Below are 23,585 nucleotides of genomic sequence, written 5' to 3' on the forward strand. Positions count from 1 at the left end.
CTGCCCAGGCCTGGGCTGCTCTCCTGCCTGCCTCTGGGTGTTTGTTTCAGACTTAGGGACAGATGTGTCCCAGCAGTGGAGCAAGTAGTGGGTGCCTTGGGAAGGGGATGCCTGCTCCACCCTGGGGCTCCTCTGGCTCTCAACTGCTCAGATACCCCCAGAGAGAGTAGTTTTCCTTTGGCAGAACATCCGGGCCCTCCCTGGGCACTCCTGGCGGGAATTCCCTGATGCTGCAGGGAACAGCATCAGGGAACAGGACTGGGAGGGGCTGGGAAGGTCAAGGAGGAGGGGCCACCGAGTCACAGTGGCTTTTCCTCCACTCCCAGCTTCAGCAGGGCTGCCATATCTCCCCACCTCCTTTCTGCTCACCTGCTCGGGCTGGGGCCCCACAGCTGCCATATTTAATGCCCGTGGAGTGCCAGGACTTAGGCAGGTGGGTGGAAGAGGAAGCAGCGGGAAGGGCCCTCTGCCGCTGCTGGCCACCTCTACGACCCTTTTGCTCTCTGCTGTGGTCCTGTAAACTCTCGAGGAATAAACGTGTCCTGTTTGCCTGTCTGACCTTCAGGGACTGGTCTCTTCTTGGGCCCTGCCTGCTCTAAATGCAGCTGCAGGGCATGGGACCTAGCATGTCCTGGGGGGGGGGGGGGGCGTGGTTAGTGGAGCCAAGGTCAGAGAGGGTGGAACATAAGGCAGAGGCTGGGGAGGCTGGAAGGCCGTGGTGGAGATGGAGCTGCTGGTTTGGGCTTCAGACCGACTGGCAGGCCACCAAACCCTGTCTCTCCTGTGCTTACAACTGGGCGACACTGCCCAGCCTCCCTTGCAACCAGGCAGGAAGGGGACAGCTGTGTCAATGAGCAATGTGTGGGGCTGCCACTTCTTGGTGTGTCCCCTCCAATCCCCCACGTGCTCCTCCTGCTCTGTCAACCCTTGCCAGTTCGAAGCAGACCTCACAGTGACTTTGAGGACCATGTGCTGAAGGGGACAGAGCCATCTGGTGAAAGGAGTCTGGTTCCTGAATCGCTGCTTGGAGAGGGTCCCCTCTCATCAGGATCGTCCAATTGGAATTTTATCAGAAACAGATATGAACGTGTCTTCTGCTGCGCGTTTTGGTTGGTCAGTTACAACCTGCAGCCACCAGAGTCCATAGTGTGGAGCGGTCCATGGGTTAGGGTTTTGGAAGGAGATGGGCAAGACTGACCTGGGGCATGGGGAGGGGGAGCAGCACTGAGTGGCCATCACAGGAGCAGGCTCCGGGCCTCCCAGTTCGTCTGGGATTGGCCAGAGGGGGCTACTCCCGGGCCAGCGGCCAGCAGTCCTCAGCCTGCACAGTGGGGGCTGGTGCCCATAGTGTCCTGCCGGCCCCCAGCTGAGGCATCATTTTTGCTAATCTCAGGTGCAGGACCTGCAGGGCCAGTGGCTGCCGCATTGGATCTCCAGCCCCGCAGGCTCCAGCAGACGGGGCCTCATCACTGCCTGACCTAAGGCCAGCTCAGACTCGGGCGTCTATGCCCGGCCTAAGGTCCTGGGGTTTGACATGCACTCAGGTGACTGGGATGACCTGGCTACCCCAGACCTAGGGCTCCCACCTCCACACAGACCACCGTTCTGAGCATGTGTACCATGGGTCCTTCCCGCCTCTGTTCTGGGTCTCAGCCTTACCATCCGCCCAGACGCTGCAGGATCCTTCCCCTTCCTTGAGCCCGCATCTCCAAAGCCAGCCCCCTTTCCCCCCCAGCAACTGCTTCCTTTACTCTTTTGATGTCAAAACCCTTCAAAAGAGTGGTCTCCCCGCTTCCCGCCTTCATTTCCCCACTTCCCAGGAGAGAGCCTGTTCCAGCCATGCTTTCTCTCCACTCCGTCTGCCACGGTCAAGGTCTCCAGCGGCCCTCTCTTGCCTGATTCGTGGCCCAAGTCCTCACCTTGCTCTGTGCTCAGCAGCACTAAAAAGCGTTGATCACTCCTTTACTTTTAAACCCTGTTTTTTTTTTTTAAATAGAAAAATGCTAACAATTGCAAAAATCAAGACGGGTGAAGCTCCGCGTACCCCAGCCAGCAGCGACAGTGAGCAGCTTAAGATCCCCCTGCCTCGTCTTCCTGATGAAGACTTTTTTTTGGGGGGGCGGGGTTACTGGAGATTGAACTCGGGGCCACTGGACCACTGAGCCACAGCCCCAGACCTATTTTGTATTTTATTTAGAGACAGGGTCTCACTGAGTTGCTTAGTGCCTCACTTTTGCTGAGGCTGGCTTTGAACTTGTGATCCTCCGGCCTCAGCCTCCCAAGCTGCTGGGATTACAGGTGTGCGCCACTGAACCCAACCAAGACTTTTAAAACACAACTTCATGTTCTTTCATGGCTTCACGTAACTGGCTTGTCTACACCAGTCTGTGTCTCGAGTTACAGTCGGGTGTGGCTAGACTAGGGACCCCTCCTTGCTTCCTGAGTCCCTCCAGGAGCCCCAGGTCCTGGCCGATGCTCCTTCCCTGTTTCCCTCAGGCCTCCTCACCTGTGTTTGCTCGCTTAGGGTCTCAGCCAGCGCCCTGCACTACCACCAGCCAGGACCTGATGATCCAGAGCTTTATGTTTCCAGCTTGACCCTGTTATCCAGCCACTCCTCGACCTCCTCATGGGCACCTCAAATGCAACACGACCAAACGGGACTCTTGGCATCCCTCCCACCTCACCCCAACCTGCTCCTTCTACCTGCTTCTCTACCTCATAAACCACTGCTTACCCAGAAAACTGGGGTTCATCTTTATTTCTTTCCCTTAGATTCCACACCTAATCCAGCTAGGAATCCTTGGTCCCTAGGAAAAATTCAATTCTCCTTATTCTCTGCCTCATCCTGGTCTGTCCCTTACCCCCAGCTCCAGAGATTGCAGAGTAGCTGCCCAAGGACAGCTCCCCACACCCACTCATGCTGGGCCTCCTCAAGCTCTCACAGGCCTCCTCCCTGTGGGGACAGAGGATGACAATCTCCAGGAGTCATTGCTTCCAAGAGGAAAACTCATGGAGATGATTGGGGATGAGTTGCACATTATAAATGCATTTAATCCCATGGAACTGTATATTTAAAATGGTTAAGACAGTAAATATTTTGTGTATTTTGCAACACTGGAAAAAAAATTAAAAACATAAGAGGATTTTGCCACTCCCCTGCTCAGAATCTTCCAGTAGCTTCCTACATCACTGGTAAAACCTGGAGCTGGACCAAGGCTACAAAGCCTGCTGCTCTCAGGCCTCACCCTGACCCTCTCCTTCCCATCTTCATGCTGCTTCGGCCACTCTGGCTCCTCACTGCCCTTTGGGACCTGTGTGTGGTCCCTCTATTCTCCTGGAGTTCATCTTGGATCCTCCTCATCTCCAGTCACTCCCTGCCCTCATCCTGCTTTGTCCTTTCTTCAAAGCACTCACTCCTCCCTGATGGCCCCTTATATAATCTGTTTATTGCACTTGAAGCTTCTATTGCATAGAAATGGGCATGAAAGCCACTTTGGCATCTGTGTTTGAAGGAAGAGGAGATTCTCCACACTGCTACTGCAGGTGACAAGGTAGTCAGTCAGAGGGCCCCCTGAGGCCCGGTGTGTCCCAAACAGTAATCACACTTTTGAAAAGAAAGATTATTATGACAGAAGTTGTGCCCCAGCTGGTGAGACGCTGAGCCTCTTTACCTCTCCCTGCACAATTCAGCCGGCTGAGGGACATCTGTAAAAATGGAGGTGACGGGGCACCACCCCAGAAATTTTGGTTTGTTCGGGGATGGGGTCTGGGCATTGGGTTTAAGAATTTCCGGAGACTCCCACTTGCAGCTGGGCTGAAGGACCCAGCCACGGAGGCTTGGCCTGCTCGTTGTCAAGGCGAGGGACCATCACATTTTCAGAAAACAGGCTCTGTTGAGCGAACCCAGGAGCTTGTCTTTCTGTGAACCAGCCCTCCAGCCTCCATGCTCTCCAGGCCTTCCAGAGAGCACTACGGGCCAGCACCACCACCCAGGACAGGCCTGAGTACCACGGCTCCAGTGCCACGACTTTGGGAGAGTGGCCGGGAGCTGCCCTGGGGGTCCTCTTGGCCGCCCTTGCTTGGGCTCCAGGTGGCAGCTCTGGGAGCCCCGGGCACTCCTACTACCTCCCCAACCTGGCAGTGTCCTGCATGGTGCTCAGACTGGTACTCTAGTGTCCCGTAGACACAGCCCTGTTGGCCTCCCTGGCACCGTGCCTCTCCCACAGACCCATGCCAGTCATCCTGTCTGCTTTGTAGGCCTCCCAGCCTCCCTGGATGGCTGAGCAGAGGGGCCAGCCTTCCCTGGGTACCCCCTATTTTGGGCTCCACATCTTGTCTGTATGTCTGTCTCTGCCTGAGTCCCCTGACAGGGCAGCTAAACCAAGGGATGGCCCAAGGCCTGCCATCTGGGGCCCCTGGAGGCTGCTGGCCCCTGGGAGGAGACCCTCAGAGGCAGCATAGACCCCAGGAGAAGGGCCCTTTCCTGCAGCGGCCATTAGCCCCCTAAACCCAGGCAGGAATCTATGCCACTCTGTCCCCTGCATTCAGCAGCCCTGGTGGGTTTCATCTGGTTTGACTTGAAAAATAATTGTTTTTTCAGGGGAGAGGAAAGAGGAGGATGATCTCTGCCCCACACCCACTGATGGACAATGAGAGCCTAAGAAGTGGCACAATGAGGGCAGTGGGGTACAGTCTTCAGGCAGCCACCCCTGGACTCATCCTCTGTCCCCACAGCAGCAGTGGGAAGGAAGCCTCCTTGACCCTGACAGGGGGACTCCGCTCTCTTCAGAAATAGGGCAGAGCATGGACTCCTAGCCCTTCTTTCTTTTTCTCTTTCAAGTACTGGGGATTGAAGCCGGGAGCACACGACCACTGAGTTTTTTGTAAAGCTGGGCACCGTGGTTCATGCCAGTGATCCCAGCAGCTCGGGTGGCTGTGGCAGAGGGATCATAAGTTTAAAGCCAGCCTCAGCAACTTAGCAAGGCCCTGAGAAACTTAATGAGACCCTGTCTTTAAAAAGAAAAAAAATCATATAGTATTGCACAGCGTCTAAGTGGCCCAGTCTGTCCTTCAAACTGCACCCTCCTGCCTCTGCCTCCGGAGCAGCTGGGATTGCTGGGGTGCACACTGTGTCTGGTCTCCTACCCCGACTTTCTCTGTGAGGTAACCAGCCTAGGGTCATCAGCTAGATGAAGGAAAGGCCAGAACCAGAGTCTCCTGCCCAGAGACATTTTCCTTGGGTAGAGACCCGTTTGCTCCTCCGTGCCACAGATGTGACAGCCTTTGCATTTCTTGTCCTGCCCAGGCCTGACCCAGCTTGCCCCCCACACCTCCCTGATGCCCAACCTCTTTTTGACCCCCTTGTCTCTTGCTAGGTGTAGACCTGAGCCCTGTCACTCTTCATGGGGCCTCCACCTGAAATCTAGTCCCTCCTCTGGCACAGGCCAATTGTCCCCTCACAGGGCCTAGCATTCATCTGGGGCTTCTGTTGCTCCAGTGAGGCTGCCCTTAGGGTTTCCTGGATGACTCAAGGCCAGAGTTCTCTCACCTCTGCACAGCAGGGGGAGGCTGAGCCATTCCCCATCCCTCCAGCAGAAGGCAGCCATTGCCTGGCCTTCCTCTGGGGTCAGCGCCAGGGAAGGAAGGCCCCAGGGGTGAGAGGATTGCTGAGGGGCAGGCCTGGCCCCAGGGGCAAAGCCATGCAGGGAGGCGTGGTGCATGGGCTCGGAGGCCCTGGGGTTATCCCGCAGGAGCTCTGGTTCCTTGCAGGTAGAGGAGGGCCCTGCTGGCTTGGCCCAGATGCAGAGGCGCAGGCCGGCAGAGGTTGGGAGGACTTGTTTATTCAAGGCACAGTCACAGCATTGATAACAAGAAGGTTCAGCATTCTGGCACATTCCTTTAGTGGTGGTGGCCAAGGTTAGTCCACAACCCCTCCAGGGCCCCTAGAGGACGAAATGCTGCTGATAGGCACTTTGCTTCCAGAGGCAACTGAGGGACAGGCAGGCAGGGCTGGGGCTGCTCAAGGCCTGGGGAGGCCCCTCTGGGAGGCTCTAGGCCACACCAAGTCCCCAAGAGGCAGCTCCCTCCAGAAAGGATTATATGGATGGATTGGGGTGGGGAGGGTGGGATGGTGGAAGACAGGCCAAGACGGGTGTGGGCTGGGAGGGGAGGTGGGAGAGGGGAGGTTCTCAGGGAGGGCCTGGATGTGGTATGCATGTGAGGAGCTGAAGGACCCCTCGGTCCCCAGTCAGTGACCATGGGAGGTTGAGGTCCAGTATGCTCAGCAGGGCCTTCTCCATGGCCCTGGGTCTCCAGGAAAAGTAGAGAAGCAAGTAGAGTCTGGCACTTCCTCAACAGTCACACCAGTACTTGACTCAGATTTAGATGGAAGTCCCCAGCCGCCTGCCACGTTGTTTGCAGAGCCCTTCCCACACGATGCTTCCATGGACTTCAGGGGAGTGGGGGAAGAGGGAAGGCCCGGCCGCAGGACCAGCAGCAACAGTCCAGCAGGGCTGCAGGGCCAGGGGCAGGCCCAGTGCCCAGGGAAGGACAGGCCCCAGGCCAGCCTCTGTCAGCACCCCACACCCCGTACATATCAAATAGCCACTAGCCAGGGCAGGTAGGGCCTGGTGCCAGTCATTTCCCACTGTGGGCAGAGCTCCCTACTGGGCTGGACCACTCTGCCACAGGAGGGTGCTTTCCCCTCCTTGGTGGGTGACATTCCAGGGGAGAGGTTCCTGTGGGATCTGGGTGCTTGGGGCCTGGATGGGTATACCTTTTCCTTTATTCCAAGCTGGAGAAGGGATGGAAGATCGCTTCCTCCCCAGATGACCCAAGCTCTCTGGAAGGATCTTCCGTGCCAAAGTCAGGGCTAAGCCCTGGGAAAATAGTGCTCTAGGTCCCTCGAGTGGCTGTTTCTCACCTGGGGTGAGGCTTGAAGCTGGGCAAAGTCAGAGTAGGGATGGGCCTATGTGATCTGCATTCAGGGAGCCATGTGCCTGGGACGGTGGATATACTGAGGTGAGGGGGACCTGGGCCCACTTGCAGCAGGCTGGAAGAAGGGAGGGAGCCGGACTTATGGAGGAGGGGGCTCAAGAGGCTCAGGAGCTTGCAGACCCCATGCAACTTGGCTTGTGTGGTTTACTAGGCCCCAGAAGGGCCTGGTCATTACTCAGGACCCTGGCTGAGCAATGCTGATGGCATGGTAATCCTGATGGCAGCATGCCAAGAGGCAGAGGCCTTTACTCCTGCCCCCTCCCCCAGGATGGTGGCAGAGGTGCTGAGGGTCACCAGCATTGTTCAGGATTCAGTTCCTCCAAGCCTCAGCGGGAGGCAGCTCTGGGAGGTCAGAAGAGGCTTCTCCATGGAGAGATGCACCCCTCATCCCTCCTCACCCTTGTCTGCAGTGTCTTAGCCAGGTCACACTGGAGGTCACTTAGGATCCTACTTGGAGGGCAGGGGATGGCCAGTGCCTTCATTTTGAAAACTGGATTTCTTACCCTTAGTTGTCACCCATCTTGGCCAAGCTGGGGACCCAGGACTCAAGATGGATGAGAGGCAGGGGAAACACTGAGTGGCCATCTCTTTGGCTTTGGGGATCTTCTTACTCAGTCCCAGGGTTTGGGGAGATGTGACCATTTCCCACTGCTCCGGAGTTTGGGGGTAAGAGCTCCCCTCCTTGAATTCTGACGCTGCCCCTCCCCACCCCCTTATCACCACCCTCAAGAACTTGCCATGGCTCCCTTCGCCAGGATGCACACAGGTCTGGTTTAATGAGCCCGGGGAACCTTGTCCCAGCTACCCTAGCAGGAGTAGAAAAAGGGCCTCCAACCTGTCGCTCCTAGGGACATCTCACAAGGGCAGAGGAACAGAAAGGGGCTCGGTCACCTCCGCTCAGGTCTGTAGTCTCGGCTGTCCCCTGCTTGGGGCTGTAAGTGCAGAGACTTTACAGATCCCCTCATCCTCCTGTGCTGAGATGCTCCAGAGTCCGGGTGACACCCAGTGCACATACCTTTGCCTCTTTTGGGAGTGGAACAGCAGAAGCTCCCTGAAGGGCAGCTGGAGCAGGGGCAATGGAGACCCCAGGGAGCCTGGGCAGGCTTCTTCCTGCCTCCTCCCTTATACACGCCTTCTCCATCTCGACCCCAGAAGGTACCCACCACTCAGTCCGTGTCCTGGGTTTCAGCCATCTCTCCCAAGGCTTGGCATTGGCCTTCTCCATCCCATCCTGGGATCCCCTTGGCACTGCCCAGAGCCTCCCGTTCTAATCGGTCAGCAGGTCAGGGTCTCCATGTGGCTGTGGCCAGGCAGCAGATGTCTCCACCTGGAGCTTCCCAAAGTCTGTGGGAGGGAGTGGGGAGGTCCGGGCTGCCCTCCTGCCTCCCCGTGCCAGGTGTCCCCCGGCCCCTGACTGGAGTCTTCATCAGTGGTACTGGCTCTGGCCCTCCAGTTCCAGCCCTTCCTGAAACTGGGCAGAGTCCAGCTCCCTTGCAAAGCCCCTCAAACCGCTCTCCTCTTCTCCCTCTTCCTGCTGGCTGTTCATGGTGCCGTAGGTGTGCTGGGCTGGGGAGGAGGCTGGGGTCAGGTTCAGTTCCGGCTCTTGCAGTACAGCGGCCACATAGAGCTGCTTGGGATAGAGAGGGGAGATGGGGGCAAGGTCACAAGGAAGCAAGGCCTGGGGCACACCCTCTTCCCTCAGCTCCACCTGTCACCTCTGCTCCTCCAAGCCACCAATCCTTCCTTCCTCCCCGGCAGCCTGCAGCCTGCGGCCAGCCCACCCCTCCCACCTAGCTGCCCTTGCTATCATGAACACCCTTGATCTCCCAGGCTAGTTCAGGGGCATGTGACCTAACTCTCAGCCCACTGTTCCTTCTAAACAAGCTCCATTCATTCTCGGTTCTCAATCAGGCTGAACCAGAGGAGATGACAGGGGCTCCCCTGAGCTAGGATCTGGAGAATCTAGTGCACTTTATAAAACAGTATAGACCATCCGGAACTCCTTTGGGTGGGTCAGGGGTTGACCTGGGAGTCGGAATTTGAAACCGAGGGCCATCGGAGACCTGGGTTATGGGACATGTCAAACCCAGGAACTGCCCCAGGAATGCCCAAGAGTGCAGCAGATTAGAAAATTAGTACCAGGGAATAGAGTGATTTGTCGCCCTTACTTTGAAAATAGGTAATTATGGGATAGAGTTAATCCTTTCCATAGGTGTTTATTTTCAGTGAAACCAAATAACCTCTGTGGGGCTTGTGCTAAACTAAACTCCATAGATGATGACAAAAGTCAGGGGGTCCTTCCAGCATAGTAGATGGGCATAAAGGAGATGTTCCTGGGGTGAGGCACAGCACACCCCGAATGCATTCTAGCCCCCATGTTGAACTTGAGCCTATGAGGCCCTCAATGGAACTTCTAGTTTTCAAGGAAGGTGGAAGATAGTGGAATCTTCCACAAGGGAACATGAAGATACAGCGAGAAAATCCCAAAGGTGGGACCACTGCAGGACTACTAACTTGGTGTCTCCAACAAATCCTAAAAAGGGACTGTCCTAAAGTAAAAGGGACAAGACAACCAGGTGTACAGGTGTCAGATTAATCTAGCACAGGTACTGGATTGAGTCTTGGTTTGGACAAGTTGTAAAAGATATTTCTGGAAGTATTAGGGCAATTTGAATATGGATTGGATATTTGAAGAGATAAAAATGTACATACGTGGCAAGATAGTGTTTGTTAACTAAAATACGGTTATAAAACCATACGTAGAGTATTATGTAATTTTAGCAAAACTATATAACCAGTTACATATATATGATCATAATTATCTAGAAGAGATACAAACATATATATGTATATAAATATTAGGAAGAATATACACCAGGGTATGAGTGATCAACTCTGGGCGGTAAGAATATGAACTTTTTATTTCCTTATTTATTCTTGCTTATCTGTTTTATCCCATAATTATCTACAATTTTGTCATAATGAAAGATTAAAAAATTCTAAGCCAGGAGCAGTGGCGAGTGCCTGTAGTCCCAGCTATTCAGGAGGCTGAGGCAGGAGGTAACTTGAGCCTGAAGTTGAAGACCAGCCTGGGCAACAGAGCGCGAGCCTGTCTCAAAAAATAAATAAGTAAGTAAATAACAAATTCTGGTAATTTTTTTTTTTTTTGTAATACTGGGCATTGAACCTTGGGCCTGGTACCACTCTACCCTCTACTACTGAGCTATATCTCCAGCCTGATAATGATTTTTAAAAAAACCAACACAGGATTTATAGTCTTACTGAACTTTGTTTTGCCACTTCCTTGATTAATGTCCTATGGTCTCTATTAATTGACCTGTTGGGGCTTGGGGTGTAGCTCAGTGGTAGAACCCTTGCCTAGTATGTGGGAGGCCCTAGCACCTCCCAATTTTGTTTTGACCTTTTGAAGCTTCCTTTGGGAAGAAGACCTCTTATTGTCTGGGTTTATCAAAAGATCAAGGGCTGGGGATGTGGCTCAAGCGGTAGCGCGCTCGCCTGGAATGCGCGCGGCCCTGAGTTCTATTCTCAGTACCACATATGAATAAAGATGTTGTGTCCACCAAAAACTAAAAATATTAAAAAATTCTCTCTCTCTCTCTCTCAAAAAAAAAAAAAAAAAGACATTCAGAAAATGGTGGAACCCCAGGTTCCTAAGATTTTGATAACTGCCTACAGAATGAGCGTGCTTCTATTGGAAGGGCCCAGGGGAGAAGGACTTTCCTGCTCTGGAGTCTTGCTCTCCTTCTGGCCTCCTCTCGGAGGAGTTTGTCCCTGTCTGTAGGCTTTGTTTGGAGTGAGGCAAACCTGGAGTCCTGGCAGCTCTGTGTGCAGATGGGTGGGTGTCACCGCTGTCTCAGTTTCTGTCTATGCACTTTTACCCAGCTCTGCTGACCACTAGAGAAAGCCTCATCTCCTACAGGCCCTGCCCACAGGGCTCACTCTTCAGTCCACTATGCTGAAAGCTGCCTTCCATCTCCCTGCACACTCCAGAGTCTCTCTCTGGCTTTGGTACAGGATGCTCTTCTTCCTCCAATGCTTTCCTCGCTCCCTGTTTCCCCCAGCAACCCTCCTTCCATTCCTGGAGTGACATGAAATGTGCCAGCTTTCCCAAGTGCCCAGGCCAGCTGGCACCCTTCTTCAGTGCTCCTCCGAGGTGCCCAGCACCTAGGAATGGACAACCTGGTACCCAGGCTCAGCGCACACCTCAGTGGCTCTGCAAGCGCACATGTGGCTGGGATGTGGATGAGAGCTCTTGCTTGCTCAGGCCCAGCCATGTGGGCGTGGGAGCTCACACCCAGCCCCTTGGCGCCTGCCTCTGAGTCTAGCCTCAGCTCTTCCAGGGCTCACTCATCTGGTGCTGTTCCTGCCTTACCATTTGGTGCATCCTCCAATAGCTCCCTGCAGCTCTGTCTGCGCCGCTCTGCCTGGCACCTGTGCCCTGGAGGCAGCCTTGGGTCCTGAGGCCGAGCCCCAGCATGCCCCTGGGTCTACACGAATGAGGTCTCTGAGATCGGGGTCCCCCTGACCCAGTACATCCTCTCTGGCTGCCTCCTCTCTGGGTGCCTTCTAGGGAATGTCGAGTAATTGCTGGATCTTCTCATATCCCGGCTCTTCAGCCAGGGCCACGGCAGCATTTGGACCTGGGCCGAGTCCTGCTGCGTCAGAGGAGGGAACCCAGAGGCCCCGGCTCCTCCTCCCCAATACCCAGGATGGGCACTAAGCTGGTGCCCCCCAACATCACTGGAGTAGGCCACCCCTGCAGGTACCGCCCTCCTTGCCTGGCCCCAGGGTGAAAGGGGTGACTCACAAGGGATGTGGGCGTGGAGGACGTGCTGCTTGGCTCCATGTCAAACACTGTCTCGATCTCCTCCTCGGACTGCCACAGGGAGAGAGACGGAGGGTCAGTGGGGGCTGCTCTTTGCTGCCTTACTCCCCACATCCAAGAAGCCTGGGCCTGGGCCTCTGGCCACACTGTTCTTTCCAGAACTTTAGCCCAGAGGGAAGGATGGAAGCCCAAGGGGACAGGGAGAAGATTAGGATGCCAGGAGTCCCTTCTGGAGTGTTCTCTTCCCAAGGATCATAAAAGGGGAAGTAAGCAGAATTGAAATTGAGGTTCAAAGATGGGACCCCAGTTAGGGGTTAGGATGCCCCTCTATTGTGTTTGGAAGGAGTCCTAAGCTCATCCAGTCCATGTTCTCTGCCACCTGCCCTCTGTAGAGTGACACGGGCAACCAGATCCTGTGACACTGTGGTAATAGAAAGATGGGAGGGGGCATTGTCCTTCACTCTGGCCCTCCCCTAGCATGACACTCTGGCCAGCATCGGGGCAGGGGGGCCAGGCAAGAGGACAGGAGGTGCCTGTGTCCAGAGCCTCAGACACAGACACCAGAAGCCAAGGGAAATGCCTCACAGAAGCTCCCTCTGCCAACTCAGCAGGGCGTCAGCCATGAGAACGGACTTTCTTTTCTTTAGGTTACATTCATTTGAAAAGGAAACAGTTTGCTGTTATAAACAAACTCTGCTCCAGGAGTCATAAGCAGAAAGTTAACTGGAAAAATAAATACGGAACAAAACCTACGTAACACGTAACAAAACCTACGTAACATTGACTGAGTATCCACATCGGCCCGTTAAACGGGTCATTCTTGACCGTCCGCCACCTCTCTTACCATGATCCCTGGAAAGTATCTGTGAATTATCATTATTCCAATTCCCTGGGCAGACAGTCACTTTGGGAAATGCTGATATAGACAGAGTGGCTGGCAGGGCTCGGAGAGGACATGGGCTGGCTCCCTTTTCCTATGTGGCCTAGACTGGGCCAGAGGAATCATGGCCGCCATCTCCAAACAGAGAGCCCCCAGCTCCTAGCCTGGGATTCTAAAAGGTGGGATGACTCTCCGTCCTGCCCAGGTCATGGTCCCATCCACCGCCCCACCCTCACCTGCCTTTGTTCCGCCCTCTCTCTCAACCCTTGGGATGGTGCTGATGGCCCAGAGGTGACAGTGGACTCACGTGGTAGGAGGGGCGGGCCAGCGGCTGTCTGCGGTTGGAGGAGGTGCCCGCAGGTGGCAAAAGAGAGGGCAGTGTCTTCTGCAGGGGACCCAGCCTGAGCGAGTAGCGCCAGGCAAGCGTGGGCACACACACCCCAGTCCCGGAGAGAGGCTCGACCCTCCTGCCATGTGGTGCCCTTGTGACTGGGCCAGGAAGGAGTCTCAGAGCCCTGTCCGTGGGGACTGGGAGAACCCAGGAGGAAGGGCAGGCAGGAACTCACCTCATAGTCATGGACTGTCCGGAGCTTCCCCAGAAAAACGCCAAAAAAGGCAATTAGCATGGAAACGATAAGGGTGGTCAGGGAAAAGAAGGTGATGTTGTGGAGGGAACCTGCCGGAAAGAAGATACCGGGGTGAGCGTAGCGCAGTGGGGCTCTGGGTGGACGTCTCGGCCGAGATGGTTGGCACCTAGCTGGGAATCATCCCAGTACCTCCTGAGGGGCTCTGAGCTAGGGGCAGAGACCCTGCCCAATTCTCTGAGAATCAATGAGTTTTGATGACACCACCCCTCTGTTCTCTTTGGCCAGTTCAGAATTTGGTATCTTGTGGATTCCATGGAAAAAAATGTTTTGATTCTATAATCCCAGCGGCTTGGGAGGCTGAGGCAGGAAGATTGCAAGTTCAAAGCCAGCCTCTGCAGCTTAGCGAGGCACTAAGCAACATAGCGAGACCCTATCTGTAAATGAAATTCAAAAAGGGGCTGGGGATGTGGCTTAGAGGTAAAACACCCCTGGGTTCAGTCCCCAGTACCAAAAAAAAAAAAAAAAAAAAGGTTTTGATTGACTAAGTATCCATATCAACTCATTAAGCATGTCCTTCCTGAGTCCTTCTTGATCAGTCAGCTACCTCTCCACTTGACCAGTCACACTCCCTTCTCCATGCTCCCTGGGAAGTATCTGGGAGTTATCATTTCTGCCACTACCCGTGACTCCACGTCTCCATGTGAGCCCAGATTGAGCATGATGGCATTGAACAGCCATCCAGAAATCAAAAGTCATTTGTATTCCACATGGGAGTATCTAGTTCCTTTTGAATGGTTCCTTTTCTTTTCTAACTAGGTAAATATGGAAAGTGGCCCTTCCCAGTCAAAGGTGACGCTGACCCCAGTGGCTGTGCAAGAATACAAAATGACAAAACCCCTCCCCATCCCCCAATGGAGGGCTGGCAACCAGCAGCCCCAAGGCAGCCACCGAAAGGCAGGTGTTCACGCCGTCTCTTAATAACACAGGAAAAGGCTCAGACATAACGTTCAGGGGAAAACTCAGGATTCGGGACGGAAGGCTGTAACAGGGCGGTCACGATGACCAACACACTCCCTCCCTCTCATTTCATTCTGATCCCCAAGAGCGAGCCCAGGAGGAGGCCTGGTTGCAGGAGACATGGGGCTGGGATGAGATGATGGGGGATTTAGGTTTGGGCCTTTATATTTTTTCTATTTTTTGTAATAAACTTGTATCTTTTTGCCCTTAGAAATAGTTCTAGATAGTCAGAAAAAGGAAGCAGGACAAGAAACGGGCAGGGGTCAGAGGTGGGGGGTGATGACAAAAGGCTAAGCCACACTAATGACAGGGTAGGAGGCTCTCAGATGCCACTGTGACAGAGAGCAAAGGGAACACTGCCTCTCCCTTCTCCACCCCAGGGAAAGGTGAAGGTCAAGTGACCTGAAGGCGGGCAGTGGCCTGGTGAGTCAAAGGGGAGAGAGCCGAGGGAGCCCAGTCTGTGGTTTGTGGGGACTTCCATGAAGGTGTCTCCGGGCTGCCCTGTGTAACAGTAGAGTCGGGGACAGGCTGGCTGCCATCGCAGATCTGACTACCCGTCCAGGGTTCTGGCAAACCCATAACCCTGGCACCTTATAGGATCCCAGAAGAAATGTCACGAGAATTGAGCCCCCAACAGCTACTATCCCATTTTCCTGTCCGCTTGGATTGAAGGATGTTTCTTGCCTAAACCGAAATCCATACCGATCCTCAAGGCTCTGCCAAGACCCTGCAGGCCCAGAGGAGGCACTGGACTTGGCCACGCCTGGCTCTCCCTGAGCTTTCGTCCTCTAACAGAGTTGATGGCGAGGGACCCACAGCGGAGTGGGGCAGGCCGAGGCGGGATCGCCGTGCAGGCTGGGCACCCACCTACTCGCAGGATGGAGAAGAAGAGCATCCAGAATAGACCCAAGAGCGGAGCAAAGATGGCCTGGTAGACGGCGGCCATGTGGATCTGCTCGTTGAGTTTGGTGGGTGCGAAGGAGTAGTACATGTTGTAACGGTCCGTCAGGTGTTTCATGCACAGGTAGAGAAGCCCTGGGGGAGGGGCAAAAGATGGAGACACAGTCAGTGGCTGTTTCACAGTCAAGACCTGTGCTCCCGTGAGGTCTCCACAGGTCTGAGAGGCCCAATTCCGAGCTGTCAGAGCAGCAAGAGCAAAGGCAGGCCCCGGGAGACCGACCTCCAGAGCTAGCAGCTGCCCCTGAGCCCCAGAACCCATCCTGCCAGTTTCACCCAGCCAACCACTCAAGCATTCATTCAACAAATGCTCTGCCCGCAAAACAGACAGCTGACCTCAGCCCCGGCCCCGGTGCCTCCCCACCACGGGCTGTCCCAGGTCCCTTCCTGCTCCAGGAGGTGGCCTGATGTGGGGCTCCATTCCTCCTCCAGTCTGAGAGTGAGCAGCCCCGGGTGTGCTGCAGAGACAACTCACCAAAAGGGACGATGATCGGGCAAGTGATGCTATACGCCATCACCACGCTGAAGACGTTCAGCATCCATGCGTACTCCCGCCCAAACTGGAAGTCCATGGCTTGGTTCTAGGGCAGAAGGCAGGGGTCACCTTGAGGTCTCCTGGCCCCCTTGGCTTGACTGCATCTCTGGCTCCTCCTGGGAGCCAGCCGGCAGCTCAGGCCGAGGCAGCACTCCCTGCCAGCCCTGGGGGCCAAGAAGCAGCCACCTGTCCTTGGGCGCTCCCAGCAGGGGCCCCATCCTGGTCCCCTCCCAAGAGAAACGAAGGGCTGTGCTCAGGGAAGGGCTGGGCCTCACCTTCCTGATGTGGGCTCTCTCGGGCTCCGATCTGGAAAAGAAGAGGCGAGTGCTGTACATGAAGAGGGACCCCAGACGCAGCAGCTCCATGCCTGTGCCGAGCAGGGCCGCCGTGATCACGTAGTTGACGAAGAAGGCGCCATTGTCTGGCAGGAACACACATCTGGGCAGCGGGGAGAGCGGAAGACAGTGAGGAGCCAGGGACGGCAGGAGTTGAGAGGGAGGAGGAGAGAGAGAGAAAAATGGAGGGTGGGTGGCGGGGGTGACCAGTTTCCTGTCAGGTGTGGCCACACGACATTTGGACCAACTCCAAATTGTGTATACAACGGAGGTCCCACAGGTCATGTCCCCTGGGGGGGCTGTGGCCTTCAGAGTTGCATTTGAGTGTGCAAGGACATGAATGCCCTGGCTTGCTCCAAAGCTGGAATGTGAGCTGGGCTCACAGAGTCTGAATTCTGGGGGACTATGGGTGGGGGGAAATGACATCTTTATTTTCATTAATCTGTAACTGAAATTCAGTATTTCCTTCAATTAAGGTTGTGGGCCACACATCGCAGGACTGTCAGCCACCGTGTGACTTTGTCTCCAACTGAAATTGCATCGCAGTCACAGCTGACATCATACAATACCATTTGTGCTCATCACCATTTCAAAATGATGATTTAGACACATTGTTAAGTGACACATGGTTAAAAGTCTCCTGGCTGCAGAGACGTCCTTGAGGGAACTGTCCAACTTTACCTGGGAGCCACCCAACTTCTCTGAATGGGTGACTTCAGTGTGCAAAACCCATGCACTGCAAAGAAAACCATCGTACTGAAATATAGTCATCAGGATATTTTAAAATGTGGAGATCCAAGCATCTCTGTGACTTCCCAGGGTCCCTGTCGGCACATTTATATCAACTTCCTTGAAAAGAGAGAATCTGAGTCCCCACTCATTTCAGAACATCTTCAGAATCCCTCCCTCCCTCCCTCCTTCCCTTCCTTCCTTTCTCTTTTCATTTTTCTTGTATCAGGGCTTGAACCCAGGGGTACTTAACTACTGAGCCACATCCCCAGCCCTTTTAATTTTTTTTAATTTTGCTTAGGGCCTCACTAAGTTGCTGAGGCTGGCTTTGAACTTACAATCTTTTTGCCTCAACCTCCTGAGTTCCTGGGATTACAGGTGTGTGCCACTGTGCTTGGCCTGATATTCGTATTTCAGTATAATTGGTTTTCTTTGCAATCCCTGTACTTGGCACGCTTGGAGATATCATGCAGAGTAAATTGGACAGGTCTGAATAGGCTCTGTGGATTGTACCAGAGTCACTCTCCTGTTTTTATATATTGCACTATCATCATGCAAAATGCTACCATTAGAGAAAAGTGGGTGAAGGGCACATGGGACCCTACCCTGTACATTTTGGGAGGGGGCAACACCCTATAAATCTACAGTGATTTCAAAAACATCATTCCAAGAAGGGATCCCTGGATGTCACCAGATTGCCAAAGAGGTCACAGCCCAGGAAAGTTCCAAGGCTGCCTAGTGAGAGTTCACGTGCTATTCACAGCCCTGTGAGTGATGCAGGTGCTGGATTCAGAGACGGATACACACCCCCCACCCCAGGGTGGACACAAGAAGCCCCGGGAAGTGTGTGGGAGTACTCACTGGAACCTGATGGTGGCGTGCTCTAGATAGTAGATGTCGAAGAGCCAACGGAAGAAGACATCCAAACTAGAAGCATGAAGAAGGCCAGCCCTTTAGTTAGCAAGTCTGTGAGCTAAAGCCCAGGGCTCAACTCCTTTATCTGGCTTCCCTCTGCCAATCCCCAAAGACTCTTGGCTTGATTCTAGCTGGCCGGTCACCTGGCCCTCTTCCTTCTTGACCCTGGGCTACCTCTGGGAGGGGAGGGGTCATTGGGAGTGAGGTACCTGGTCAGTCCCATAGAGGGCAGGATGACCACCATGAACACCAGAAAGACATAGCACTTGTGCACTATGATCAGATTCTGACTTGATCTAGGAGAGAACCAAGAGAGATGTCCATCAGTGGGTGAGACCTAATAAGAACCAAAGATCTAATTACAGAGGAGGGCCCCAGTGATGTCTGCCCCAGGCACAGGAAGAGGAAGGGGAGGAAAGCCGTAGGTGCCATACATTTGACATCTCTGTATCAAAGAGACATTTCTGATGATCCTCAGAGTCCCTGAGGATTTTATTAATCAATATAAACCTTGTTCTTGGCAGAGGAAAGGCCTATAAAAATTTCTGTTAGGGCAAACCTCTGGCTTACGTCTGGTAAATGTCAGGAACTTTTGGTGCATGGAGTATTTTTTTTGGTACCAGGGATCGTTGAACCCCACCAAGGGTGCTTAACCACTGAGCCACATCCCAAGCCTTTTTAAATATTTTATTTAGAGACAGGGTCTCACTGGGCTACTTAGGGCCTCGCTAAATTGCTAAGGCTGGCTTGGAACTTAGGATCCTCCTGCCTCAGCCCCCAAGCCGCTGGGATTACAGGCGTGCACCACCATATTTGGTGGGAATAACTTTTGAGACCTACATAGCTTTCAAGCCAAAGCAGTGCCACTTACTCGGGATATGGCAAATACTTGTACCCAACTAGATACTACCATGGAAGCAGAAGAACAAATGGAAAATCTCCAATGTTCAAAGCATTGACACTGTGTGGGCCAAAGGTATCCACAGTCTGAGTGCATCCCTGGGCCCCTTGGTTACATCCGCAACTGCTTCCCTGGTGTTTGGCAAGGCTTTTCATCCTGGGCTTTCTGTCTAAAGTTCCTGACACTGTTTAGCTCGTGTCTACAGCTCCATCCCCTCAGTACATGGCTGGGGGCTGAGGGAGCAGCCCAAGGAGGAACTTTGTTTGGGCCTCATATCCCTTAGATGGTGACTGTATCTCAGCATCCTCAAGGTCAGAGCCCCAGACACAACCCAGCACACCTTTTCATAAAGAAAACACCTGTTGGTCTTTGGGATGGTTTCCGGTATCCAAACCATCCCATTATCGATTATCATTCTTTGAGTCCATGGAGGAATGAGTACCAGGCCGGTGGGGAATCAGGAAGGGGAAGAGGCTGGAGTCAAGAGCTGGGCTAGGAGAGGAGGCTCTGTGCTCACCTGGTCCAGTGGGCCTCAAGGAAGGCAGAGAAGTAGACCATCAGGGGCATCATCACTGTGAAGGCCCAGAGCAGCACGGAGGGGAAGAACTGGGTCACAATTGGGCTCTGGAGGAGCAGACGGGAGGAGGGCAGCAGAGACATCAGTGCACCAAGTCCCTTCCCCTAACAGCCCCCAGCCTCCCCCTAACCCCTGCTCTCCACCTCCAGCTCAATCCAAGAGCAGGCTGCTGTCTCGGAGGGCGTGCAGCGGCCCCGCTTTCTCAAGTGCCTTCCTGGCCAGGAGTTCTCTTGGCTGGGGGGGGTGGGGAGGCAGGGGCTGACACCCCAAGGTCAAGTGGAGTTCCCAGCGGGCAGGGCCTTCTGTGCTGAGATCACTGGAGAGGCAGCCTGAGCTTCCCCTAGCGATTCACCAAGCTCTCACTCATGTCTCACAGCTCAGAGAGACAACGCTGCCTTCCTGTGATGTGCTTGAGTAGCCCCAGAATGCAGGGAGAGTGGGATGGGGCGTCCCCAAGGAGAGCGGAGGGAACCCAGCGTGTGTGAGGTCTGAGGCCTGCTGTGGAGTTGACAAAGTAAGCAAAGAAGTGGTGTGGCTTGACTCTGTGTGTGTGTGTGTTTGTTTGTGTGTGTGTGTGTGTGTGTGTTTTGCTGGGAACATGGAGGGGATAACATGGAAGGACCAGACTTCTGGTTCACTAAAAAAGCATGGCGGCCCTAGGACTTGGCATCAGGCCAGTGCTAAGAACTTAGGATCTGCCCTCCCAGTTGGAGGCATCCTTTAACTTCAAAGAGGCCTCCTACTGGACTCCCAGCCTGGAGGGAAGGTATCTGGAAGTGAGGGAGTTGGAGACAGGTCTGAAGGTCTCCCTTGTCTTCAAGAGCTGTGTGGGGACTTTCTTACTCTTTCTCACCTTCAAACCTATCAGGAACTTTCAGTGCTAGAAACCTAGAGAGAAGACAGCTCTTCACACCTGTCATGGCTTCTGAACACTCCATGGCCCACAGTGACCTCCTGTAATGGGGCCCTCCAAGCCCACACTGGTGGGACCCTCTGTCCCCCTGTACTCACCCCAGGGACCTGCCTGTGGCTCCTCCACTCTCCATTTCCTCTCCAGCCTCTAACTCTAAGATGAGCAATGACCCACATTCATCTCCTTTACAACACCGGAAACTACCCCACCACTGGCCACTCCACCTCCACCATGTTGGCCGTGTGTGGGCTCTGTGGCCCCGTCCCAGTGGGCCCACCATCCTATCCTCGCCTGAGTTCTTCCTGGATCTCCCTGGGGCCCCCAGGCCTGGCCTGAGCAGAGGAGGCACCTGCAGCTTCTCGATGGGGCGGGTGACGTTGTACATGTCGATGGTGTTGATGATGATGGCAGGCGTGGTGAGGAAGAAGAAGAGGAAGAAGAGGAAGGTGTTGATTGCGATGAAGCGGGCCCACCAATTGAAGCGGCGGATGGACAGGTGTTTCCTAGGGAGGGATGGAGCAGGGAAGTCACTTAGGACCGTGGTCCGAGCCCTTGGAGAGAGCTCACGAGCTCTTTCCAGCATGCCAGCTCTGGACCTGGGCTGCCTGGTCTAATTCAGCCTCCTGGGCACACACCTGTGTGCCACGGGCCCTTCAGCCTTCCCCTGAGTCACACCACTTATAAAGGCTTAGGACATATTTCATGTGTGCAAAAAATAGACTTGAGTTCTTTCTGCAGGAAAAAACAATTCCCCCAAGGGTTGGGTGCTGGGTGGGCAGAGCCTCGTGGTGCTCAGGAAGTACCCGGCACAGCTTGGCAGGGACTGTATTTGGACAGTGCTGGGCTGTTCCTCGGGGAGAGTCTGCTGGGCCATAAGGCGGGGAGAGAAGGCTCTCTCCTGTTGTCGTCTGCAGTCTCAGGAGAGCTCAGAGGAGAGGGGAAGGTCAGCGGAGGCTTACCAAATAATGTCTTTGGGGTGTGGAGCATGAATGACCCTCCAGCGGTAGGATTTGACGACGGTGGTCACTGAGGACTGCTGGGGGTACACACCACAATAGATGTACTTGTAATCCTCCAGGACGCTGCAGAGATGGAAGAAGAGGAGGAGACCCAGGTCTGGGGATGGGAGGTTGAGCTTAGGAAGGCCACAGACCAGGGTCCCAGGGTCACTGTGGCAGTCCCACAGGTGGGCACTCCACTTCCTGGGGGGATCTCAAAGCCTTGGATATGTCTCCTAGGATAGTTTCTAAGGCCCAGTAACCCAGTGGATAGTTTCTAAGGCCCAGTATCCGAGGGTAGGGGCATCTGAGAGGGCCTAGACTGTTCAGGAGAGGGAGGGAGGGACACAGTTCTCAGCTCCTGCCTTCCCCTCAGCAACACAGAGGACTGGTCTTCCTTTGAGGTTGATAGGAGGCTATTAGTTTGAGCCTTATATTAATGACAATAACTCCTGATTATTGAATTCTTCCTGTGTGCCTGGCACTATGCTCTTTGGTGATCTTTGGTGATTAACAGAATCTCAATTGCACAGCTTCCTAAAGTGAGGTGCCTCAAGATATATCCAAAAGGGGGCAGGTACTGGCACTAAGCCTCATCTTTGACTTTCTAACTCCAATTCTATTGTCATGAAGCCTTGGATCCTCTCTATCAAGTGGCAATGTCTCAGGAAATGAACAGGGTTATCTTATAATGTAAGGCACTTCATTATAAGAGATATATTGATTTATATAACACACACCTTGAATAGACTTTATATATGTATGTATGTATGTATGTATGTATGTATGAATGAATGAATGAATGTATATGATCCTTGTCAACCATCTGGGAGGTGGACAGGGCAGATAGCAATAACAAAATCAGACAAGAAGTTTCAGAGTGTAAGCAATTTGTAAAATTGTGTGCCATTATTTGTAACTAAAATCTAAGATGATCCATTATTCTTTTGTAGGGCCGGGGTGGGTGGGGATGAAGTGCCTTACATTATCAGGCTCCCACCAGAAGAGCAGGGCCCCCACAATTCTTCAGAGACTGATTCTGGACTTCCCTTCTAGTTAGCCCAATCCTGAGGATCCTTCCGCAACATTCCAGAATGAACTTAGTTCACTTCTTAATGAGGTGGGACTGCCAGAGGCTAGGACAGAAGAGCGGGGTGGCTCTGGGGGTGGCTACAGGGCTATGAATACCAGGATGCCTATGGCAGAGAGGAGAAAGGGCAAGGCGGGCTCATCTCTCCCAACCCGTAGCGGTGAGGGAGAGGGTGATGTGTTTACAGAGAGGGTAAAATGGTTGTCATTCTCGGCAAGACCCAGAAGAGGCAAAGGCTATGGTGACCACCTCTGTACTGAAATGAGGACACGTGGAGTAAGGAGCCCAGTGCCTAGGCACCCCTAAAGAGCCCTGGGAGCTGGGGGACATGGGAAGGGCCAAGCCCTGGAAATCAAGATAGTGGCCCCTGTGAGGAGCAGGGCAGTCAGGTCAGAATGTGGGAGCTGGGGGGCTCTCCTCAGGGCTGGGCTGGGGCTGAGGCTACCGTGTGGCACTTACTTCTTTGCCATCCTGGAGTCCTGGAAGGTGACGAAGATCAGGTCGAGACGCTTCAGCCGGACGCGGTTGAGCTCGGCGTTGAACTCGTCCGTCAGCTGCTCCTCCAGCTCACTGTAATACTGCTCTGCATCTACCTGGGGCCAGAGGCAGCCCTCAGAGCCGGGGGCCAGAATCCCAGGAAGGCACCCAGGAGCAGGGTTCCAAGTCACCTCTAGAACACCAGGGGCTGGCTCTGCCTTGCACCCCCTGCCTGAGGCCCCGGGACAGGGGGGTGCAGCGGGGGCAGAGGGGTGCTCCAGACTTAGCTGGAGCACAGAGTACAACGTGCAGCTTTGTCAGGGGAGGGGGAGTCTTTCTGGTCTGGTTGGGGGTCCAGTTCTGCCCTGAAGCAGGAGTCCAAGTCTCAAAACCCGTGATTGGGGGACAAAGCAGGGACAGGTGTCTCCCCTATCTCTTTGGAAGCCTTCGGTGTTCTCGCTGGACCTCTGTCCAGTAGCGGAAGGGAGACAAGAGCCAGTTCCTCCAGGGAGCACCAGAACACTGGGGCAGACCCCAACAGGGCCTGGGGGACCCAAGGGTATGAGCAAGGGACAGCCTGGACCAGGGCTCTGGCCCCTCCCTGCCACCTGACACCCCTGCTGGTTACCTCCTTGAAGCAGGTGCAGCACCTGCAGAAGCACAGGCGGGAGCAGGGATGAATCCTGATCATGATCTTGCCCCCAGTCTTCTTGGCCTTGGCCGTGTAGTAGAGCCGGCCCCGCATGGCATGGCGCCTGTCAGAGGTGGGCCATGGGGGAAGAGCTTCCCGTCAGTGGAGGCCCGTCCTCCTCCGCACCCCAGCCCAGATTCC

General features: G+C 54.2%; 1 protein-coding gene across 1 annotated transcript in view; it reads right to left on the minus strand.

Annotated features, from left to right (window-relative positions):
* Positions 1 to 8,422: 8,422 nt before the first annotated feature.
* Positions 8,423 to 23,585, minus strand: part of Tmem63c (transmembrane protein 63C) — a 31,722-nt gene continuing 16,559 nt past the window's right edge. The window contains exons 10-22 of the mRNA XM_026402164.2: positions 23,382 to 23,508; positions 22,736 to 22,869; positions 21,148 to 21,270; positions 20,538 to 20,691; positions 19,216 to 19,322; positions 18,007 to 18,093; positions 17,744 to 17,809; positions 16,094 to 16,256; positions 15,759 to 15,864; positions 15,194 to 15,361; positions 13,289 to 13,398; positions 11,825 to 11,893; positions 8,423 to 8,623 (exon numbers count right to left, since the gene is read on the minus strand). Coding sequence (XP_026257949.2) covers positions 8,423 to 8,623; positions 11,825 to 11,893; positions 13,289 to 13,398; positions 15,194 to 15,361; positions 15,759 to 15,864; positions 16,094 to 16,256; positions 17,744 to 17,809; positions 18,007 to 18,093; positions 19,216 to 19,322; positions 20,538 to 20,691; positions 21,148 to 21,270; positions 22,736 to 22,869; positions 23,382 to 23,508 — 1,615 coding nt within the window. The remainder of the gene's footprint in view (positions 8,624 to 11,824; positions 11,894 to 13,288; positions 13,399 to 15,193; positions 15,362 to 15,758; positions 15,865 to 16,093; positions 16,257 to 17,743; positions 17,810 to 18,006; positions 18,094 to 19,215; positions 19,323 to 20,537; positions 20,692 to 21,147; positions 21,271 to 22,735; positions 22,870 to 23,381; positions 23,509 to 23,585) is intronic.

The sequence above is a fragment of the Urocitellus parryii genome, chromosome 6, assembly GCF_045843805.1.
Source record: "Urocitellus parryii isolate mUroPar1 chromosome 6, mUroPar1.hap1, whole genome shotgun sequence".
In the NCBI taxonomy this organism is placed as follows: domain Eukaryota; kingdom Metazoa; phylum Chordata; class Mammalia; order Rodentia; family Sciuridae; genus Urocitellus; species Urocitellus parryii.